Genomic DNA, 8,797 nt, shown 5'->3' on the forward strand with positions numbered 1-8,797 from the left:
TATATATATATATACTTTTTATAATTTTTCCACACTTTAACCGCGTGAACATCTTTGTCGGCGATTGTCTTGTCTCTGACAATCTTAAAATAAGATGGAAGTGCTTAAATTGTATATGACACACAATTTTAAAAAAATGTTGTAAGAGCTAATCATTAAAGAAAGCTATCCGATTAATAAACAAATTAACAAAGGATAACTAAAAAAAAAACAAATATATAAAAACAAATTAACGAAGGATAACTAACAAAAATAAAGCTAACAATTAATAATTAGCAAAAAAAAAACTTGTTAACAAGAAATCACAAATAAAAAACAGTTAATGTTAAGAAAACTAACAGATAATAACTATAGAAAACAAACTAACAATTAATAACTAGCAAAAAAAATAAATAACTATTACTAACTAATAAAAAATGGGTCGAAGGAGATAATTAATCCCTTAATAAATGTGCTTTTGTAGTACATATTATTTTATTTCAGTTTCAAAATTATTATCACAAACTATTTAACAAAGTGTGCTATAGGTAAGTAAACAACGTTTAAACTAATGTTTTTCATTGTGTGCCGTCAAATTTCGAAATCGTTAAAAGTGTGCCGCAACAAAAAAAAGATTGAGAATCACTGACATAAACCATTAAGCAAACTAAGCACGTGTGTAGGGCACCAGCAGGGCCTGATTATTGCCTAGGCCCCACAATTTCTGAGGGGCGCAAAAAGTAGTAAAAAGTCTAATGAAAGGTGGGATAGCTTTGCGTTGGCTTAAGTATTAAATAAAAAAAACTGTTACAACAAACAGTATTCAGGGGTCTGTCCAGACATGTTGTGAAAGGTCCCTTTTTGTAAAATTGTGAAAAAATGACTCGTAATTTGTGAATATAAAATAAACGTTAAGTCACATTCTTTCAATTAGGGTCCGCTTTTGTGAATTTGTGCAAATAGGGCCCGTTATTGCAAAAATAAACTTTTTCAAGGAGTTTTTAAATTGTAAAGACATACAAGATTATGCTCAACACTGTAAAACTATAATTAAAAAGAATTAAATTTAAAAAAAAAATAGCAATTGCTGCTACTATTTTAGACATGCAACAAACAAATATTTGGTATTTAGCCTATACTGCTGAACGCAGAATATTCATTTCGGATGAATAAAGGAAGGAACTTCTGCAGAAGACAAAACTTAGTTCGTTTGCATTTGTCTTTCTTCCCCTCCTTCCCGGGTAGGGTTTATTGATGAACAAAACAATAATGAAGATAAACAAATTTGTGAAGGGTCCGATTAAAAGATAAATTATTTTGTGAAGGGTCCGTTTTTAAGTTAAAATATTTTGTGAAGGGTCTGTTTTTATGAAAAGATATTTAGTGAAGGGTCCGTTAACGGGCCCAAATTTCTTCTAAACAGACCCCTGCCTATATAAATCGAATATTTCAATTAGATTTTAAGATTTAAAATATATACTATGCAATATGAATGCAAGCTAGTTTTTTAAAGAAGAAAAAAATTACTTAGAGTCTCGTAATAATACAAATTGTATAAAAGTGGAGCACAAAAGATGTGTAAATTCACAATATGAACCGTCTGATCGCGGACCCTGAAAAATACGTTAAAAAGAGAACCCATTAAAATTAATTTAATTTTAAAATCAAATGTCTGAAATAAGTAGCAATAAAATCAAATTTTCAGTCATTAAATTGAGTATACTTTGTACATCTGATAACGAACTTTGATAAAATTATAATTAGGAAATAAGAAAAGCACTGAAAATTTCAAATTAAAAATAAATAGTAAATTTAAGAAAGATATTTTTATAAAATTAATTTTTAAATAAGATATTTCTATCATCCATTTATCTTTTTCAAATAAGAATTGGTCATCTTCATAAACGAGTGGGAAAATATTGTTGTTGGTACATAATATAAATGAAATGAGATCAAACTTAGCCTTTGAATTAAAGCAGAAAAACATGATTAACAAAATATTATAGAAATATACGTCAATTGCCAGTAGATTTGAAAATAACTATAATAGCTGAGCACTCAGCATCAGTCAATTTTTCTCGCCCATTTACAATAATATGCATACGTACGTTTAAAAGAATTCACTAATTTGTTTTTAAGAAAAGCCAAAGTCAGGTGTTTGATAAATAGTCTTGTTAAAATGGTCAACTTTGGTGTACTTCGACTTAGAAAATATTGATTTTCAAAATTTTTCTTTTTATCGTCTTTGCCTGTATGAAATTTTAAAATTCAAAAGTTCTTTTTCTTTTTTTAAGCGTTAAAATGCGTACTAAGATCTAGTAGAAGGTATACTTCAAAATTGGTCATTTTAACATAAGATGTAACATTTAAGATATAATGCATTAATATGTAAAATAATCATGAATATTTTCTCTTTTTAAAAGTTTATTTGCAATGCGCAGTTAAATTTCACAATTTAAATATTTAAAATAGTAAAAATTTCAATAGGCTATTGAAATTATAGTAAAGATAATTTTTCCTTATTTTAACAAAGTCGTTTCTTGTAAATAAATATTATAAGAAACAGACAAAACTAATCTTTGTGACTCCAAAAATTATTATGACATTTTTACAGAAATATATTTCATGAAAATATATAAATGGTAAAATCCTGAATGCACAGAAAAATATATTGTATTAAAACATTATTCTAAATTATTTTTGAAGGCTTGCTGCAATACTGTATAGCTTATATTGCTTCAGGCAGTAGAAAACCCTTCAAATAATTATTATTAATAATCTAAATAGCTTTAAGTGACAGTGAAATTTACATTAAAAAAAAATGTGTTAATTTTTTAAAATTTTTCTTAATTTTATTTCGAATGGAAATTTTTTTTTCCACAAAACTTGTAATTAGCAGTTATGAATTATTTTTTTTTATATTACAGGATTGCCACAGAAAAAAAATTGACAAAATAGTTGCTTTTAGTAGCCTAAAGCAAGAAAATAGTTGCTGAAAACTATGAAAATAGTTGCCTAAATAAAAACAAAAAAATTTCAATAATATGATAAAATTTTATTAAAAGACTTAATTGTCAGATACCATGATCCATTTAGTCAAGTTGGAGGCAAAAAGGATGATTTTTATATATTATTTAGTGCTCTCGCACTAAATTTTTATACAAGAAAATTAAATACTTTTAATTACTAAAATTCATTCAAAATAATACTTTTTCATTAAAAAAAACTTACTTTTTCTAAATTTTCTTCCCTTTTATGAATAATTGATTCAGCAAATATATATATACACACATTGTGAAACGTGATTATTTAAATTCAACAATTTACGCATCTTAATATAGTTGGGGTTCATGCAGAATTTCATAACTGTTGAAAAGGCGATTGAAAAAGAAAATAGACTTACAATGAAATCAGTGCAAATTGAACGCATTAAAAAGTGATGACTCAAATTTGCAATTCAAAATTTTAATAATTGTTTATTTTTTAAGAAAAAAAAATTCGTTGTGTACATACAGAAGATCCCGCGAACCGCAGGTTGTCAACCAAATTTATGCTAAAAAGCATCACTAGGACCACAGAAAAGTCTGCCAATAGTCTCCTTTTCCTCAAAATAGTTGCTTTTTTAGCCTTTTCAGGCAAAAAAAAGTTGCCATAGTCACCTTAGGTCAAAAATAGTGGCAAATAGTCACATTTTAGTCACCCGTGGCAACCCTGTATTATTTTAATTCTTTTGTTTTAACTTATTAAATATTTTCCTATATAATATTATATTTAACTTATTAAATATATACTTTATAAATATTTTCCTTTAAAAAATTTTTATATTTTGAATGAACTCGCGACTTTGGCATAATAATATAATTTTAATTGCAAAATGGGGACAACAAAATATTTTCAGTGGCCTCAAGAGGTCATAATACGGCCTTGCATTTTAAAATAAATCCAGATTTAAGAAATCCACAAAAAAAATAAACCTTTTATAAAACAAACACTCACTTTTTTTACGAGTTCTAGGAGATCCTTAAGGAATCCTTTCAACTCCTCATTTTCTATGGTGCCATTTTTGTCCTAAAAAATAATTGGCACAATTTTTACACAACAAAAACTTTTAAATACTTTTTTTGTTACAAAATATATAGATTTTATCGTCCAATTCAATGCTTTTTTATTATTATTTTTTTAAAAACTGGATGCTGAATGTTTATGTGATGTGATTACACTGATTTTCATACCACACTTAGAACTTCCATCTTCTAATCCGACTTATATTCATTACATGAACATAGGTTGGGAAGGAATATATATATATATATATATATATATATATATATGTGTGTGTGTGCAGCCCTTGTATTTCTGTTTCTATGTATACACTAATTTTTGTGACAATTGTAACACCATGAAGGAGCGTGTTCAACTCCTTAAGCCTTGTAGTTTCCAATCCAGAAGACAAGGGAATTCCTGGATCAATTACAGGGAGGCTTTTGATGGAACTAACTCGCGTTACATAGTGAGGAAAACCACTAAAACCTCCCTCGGTTACCCTGACAAGGGAACTCTAAAGCAATGATCCGTCAACCACTGAGAATATTTTACGTCAGCACTGTGGTAGGTGCAAGATGGATGCGGATTTCGTATAGATCAGCTATTGCTGGGATTCGAACCCGGTCCACTTCATTGGAATACTAACGCTCTATCCCCATTACCATCAGGGCTCTGACCAATGGAATTAGTGTGGTCAGTATTCTGTATATGCAGCTCACCAGACAAGCTGGTAGCGTCCAATGTGAAACTGGCGTGCTTCAAACCGCCACTCAGTCAGTCAATTGAAAGCAAAAAGAGGCCAAAACCACATCTGTCAGAATTCGAAGCGAAATCACACCGTCTGTCAGGATGCCCGTATTCAACCTATTTTCGTCACGATGCCCGTATTCAACCTACCTAATCTGCCCGTATTCAACCTATTTTTCAGGCATGTCTTCTCTCCTACCGAAATTCCTTTCAAAAATGTGCTTCAGGGAAAGGCACAAACAGAAACTGAAATGCTTCCCGGCAATTCCTTCGATAAAGGCCGGGATAGCCTGGTTGGTAGGGCACTGGGGCCATGTCCAAGAGTTCGTGGGTTCGATCCCCGCCAACTGAAGACTCCCTGTGTCGTAAATGGTGCCTGATACACGCTGAATCTATTGAGTCGCAAAGTCCTCTATGTTCCCATAACATATCAATATCTCTGGGGGTACTGATCCAGGAGTTTCCTTGTCTTCTGGATTGGGTTCAAAATTACGGAGTTGAACAATAGTAGTCGTAAAACCAAAGTTGGGTCGGCTCTTCAACGACGGATAAAAATAAAATTCGTTCGATAGAGCCGCGATGATAGGCTCAGGGGATAGATGGTTCGCTTTCCAATGCGGTGAACCTGGTTCGAATCCCAGTCGATACGAATCCCGCATCCGGCTTGCACCGACCACAGTGCTGACGTGAAATATCCTCAGTGGTAGACGGATCATGGGTTAGAGTCCCCTTGCCGCCAGGCTAACAGTGGGAGATTTTCGTGGTCTTCCTCTCCATGCAACGCAAATGCGGGTTGGCTCCATCAAAAAGTCCTCCACGGAGGCAAATTTCTTCCAATACTCAATCCAGGAGTTCCCTTATCCTCTGGGTTGGGTTACGTAGTTTGAATTTTCTGTTTATCTTTGAAAATCTTAAATATATATAATTACTTTATTTCAACGACTGAATTTTCAGAAAAAGCGATATTTATTAAAAAAACTTAAACTTTTAGAGATTCGGAGTCTTTGATAAAAAAGCTGAAATTCGAGAGACAAAAGCGGAAATCCGCTAAAAACTCCCATCTCTGTTAACAATACATCCCTTCATAACTAAAACAAATTTTACCTTCAAACTCACCAGAATTACTTAATCTTAATATATATAATTCTCTTACGTGACTCCCAAATTTTGGCTGTATTTCTTTTCGGCCGGTGGCAACGTTTACTTTGTTTTGTTAACGTTACTATTTCTTTTACACGGCGAATCGACTAATGATTGCCGCTAAAGATGTCACATGCCAAATCTAGCGGAAGTGGCTCAACATATAGCGCTTTTAAAAACGAAAACTGAAATAACCAGAGAGAGCATAAGCTAGGCAGAAGTGAGTAGTCTTTGTCGATAGATCTCTATTTTAGTATTTTGTCGAAAGCGTTTTTTTTCACGAATTTATATATTACGAATTTATTTGACGATTTTTGATTTATATTACGAATTATACTATAACACATTTCTAATAGGTTTAACGAATTACATGTCATTTATTTGAATTCTAATTTATTTTAATGACTTAGTATTTACTAAAAAGATGTAATATGTTTTAAAAAAAAAAGTTGTTATATGGATTTGAATGATTGTTTTGAATTCTCAGAATTTTGTGCATTTGCAATGTACTTAAGTTAGTAGCAAGCGAAGCGATCTTGGTTTGCGAAGCAAACCATATAAGATTGCGCAGCAATTTTCGGGGGTTGGCGAGCGTTAGCGATCAGGGGGCACAGCACACTAGTATCATTAATATCTTGCGATTTGAGCTCAGAATTGCATAATTTATTTCTAAACATGTGTTTGAAACTATCGCCTCGCAGAATAAACTATAGTAGGCAGCTGTATGCCTTCTAACCGGAAGTAGAGCAGGTCAGGATTGTTGAAAACAGAATGGATATTGAGAATGAAGTAGGGATACTTACTCTATCGTAGAGGCTGAATACTCTTTCGATATCTTCTTTTGTCAATTTACTGGCACCCTGCAAGAGAGAAAAAGTACTTCAACTTTCCCTGATTATCCCGAGAAAACTTGGGAGAAGCAGAATTTGTCGGTACGCTTTGTTTTATCACTTTTTTTTCGGCCGGAAGCAAAAAAAAAATAATTTTGCTGTGATAGAAAGTTTGCCCAGTTTGTTTGGGAGTTTTTCTGTTGGATTGGTGGACTGCATACGCTCTTTGTACGATTGTATATACCAGATGTGGCATATACCAGCGGAGTACAGGAATTTCTTGAGGTGGAAGAAAAAGGGAAAAGAGCTGGGAGCAATACCAGGGCTGTAGGGTGGATGGTTAAACAACTCCCAGCCAAATTCCGTCAAAACAGCTGGTGTGCGTCGTGCCGTATGTGGAACGAGCATTGTCATGGAGGAGCACAATACCTGCAGTAAGCATTCCACGACTCTTGTTTTGAATGGCACGTCACAGTTTCCGCAGTGTGTCACAGTAACGGTAGACGTCTGTGTCAAAAAACCTGACACCCGAACACAAAATTCAACGCTTTGGACGCTGTCGGTACGAAAAGTGATGTGCACGGTGTTCTGGGACAGGAAGGGCATTCTGTTCATTGACTTCCATCCACGTGGAGAAACAGTAAACACTGACCGTTACTGTGAAACACTGCGGAAATTGCGACGTGCCATTCAAAACAAGAGGCGTGGAATCCTTACTGAAGGTATTGTGCTCCTCCATGACAAAGATCTTGCTCCCAGCAATTTTCACGTTTTCTTACACCTCAAGAAATTCCTGTCCTCCGATGAGAGTTTTGGCAACGACGAAAAGATGAAGACGTCTTTCACACGCTGGTTCCATTCACAGGCGGCAGAGTTCTACGACAGTGGTATACAAAAGTTGATCCCACGATACGACAAGTGTCTCAATTCTGGTGGTGGCTATGTTGAAAAATAGCTGAAACATTGCTGTACTTGTTGTCAATAAATATGTTCCTGAAAGTGTGACTTCTTTTCCTTAAAAAAATAGGGAAACTTACTTTCTGGATGAGCCTCGTATTTCTCTTATGTGGCAATCGGTTATTTTTCTATCAATTATCATTCATTTTGTCAGGAAATAATTTAAACACATGTTAGTTATACTTTAAGTATTTATGTAGTTCCATTTTTTGATAATTTCGGTAGCGCTGAATAGTTTAGAATAATTTTGTATTCTTATAGAAGTAGTTAATTAGATTTATTTCTGAATTTTCAAGTTACGGTAGAAGAGCTGCCTGAAATTTCAAACATCTCTTGAAAATAGTTAAACACTTCAGTGTTGGTAAAGGCAACATTTGGTCTATTCAAAAAGATTGAAGAAAGGGATGAATAATTAGAAATATACTGTGGCTTGGTTACAGTTGTACAGGACAATTTAATGCTGGCTGTCTAGTTAACAGATATTTGCAATTGGGATTGTTCTAAACTATATTGAGGCATAATGTTGAAGTATTCTAATACCTCCGATCTTATTTAGTTTTAAACAAGTATCATTTTTATTTCAATTTTCAAGAGTTTATGTGTTGAATTTTAGCAATAATTTAAAATCCGTTCGGAAAGCGTAAATTACGCAAAACACTTCGGACATTTCAGCACAGTAATCCATATCTGTCGAGCCACCTCTGTGTTCCTCATAACTTGAGTATCCTTTAATTGAGATTAACGTAAAGAAGTTAAGTTTTACTTAATTTGTCCATGTCTTTTTCTTATTATGCTAAATTATCTATCTAACTATATCTATATATATGCTATAAGTGGTTGGGTGGCGCAGTTGGTTTGTCATCGGCCTTCTGAGCCCAAGTCTGCGGGTTCGATCCCCGGCCCAGACACCGGATTTTCGGGATGCAGAAAATCCTCAGCGGCCATGTCGTATGATTATGCGGCATGTAAAAGATCCCTGGAGTGCCTTATTGGCTCTTGGCATTTCCGGCAAAATTAAATTCCTAGTGCACTTTAGCATCCAAATAGAGTCTCGGTGCTGCCATCTAGTGTGGCAGAAACTAGACGTCCAAATTAACATG

General features: G+C 33.4%; 1 protein-coding gene across 5 annotated transcripts in view; it reads right to left on the reverse strand.

Moving 5' to 3' along the window:
- Positions 1 to 8,797, reverse strand: part of LOC107439610 (Calbindin 53E) — a 59,475-nt gene that overhangs the window by 1,607 nt on the left and 49,071 nt on the right. For 4 of the 5 annotated variants that reach the window (XM_071186576.1, XM_043049158.2, XM_043049157.2 and 1 more), the window contains 2 exons: positions 6,714 to 6,770; positions 3,976 to 4,047 (listed from right to left, as the gene is read on the reverse strand). In XM_071186576.1, the coding sequence (XP_071042677.1) occupies positions 3,976 to 4,047; positions 6,714 to 6,770 (129 nt within the window). Of the gene's footprint in view, positions 1 to 3,324; positions 3,719 to 3,770; positions 4,048 to 6,713; positions 6,771 to 8,797 lie in introns of those variants that run through there. The other variant, XR_011637951.1, reaches the window with a different exon arrangement.

Source organism: Parasteatoda tepidariorum, chromosome 10, assembly GCF_043381705.1.
Source record: "Parasteatoda tepidariorum isolate YZ-2023 chromosome 10, CAS_Ptep_4.0, whole genome shotgun sequence".
Classification (NCBI taxonomy): Eukaryota; Metazoa; Arthropoda; class Arachnida; order Araneae; family Theridiidae; genus Parasteatoda; species Parasteatoda tepidariorum.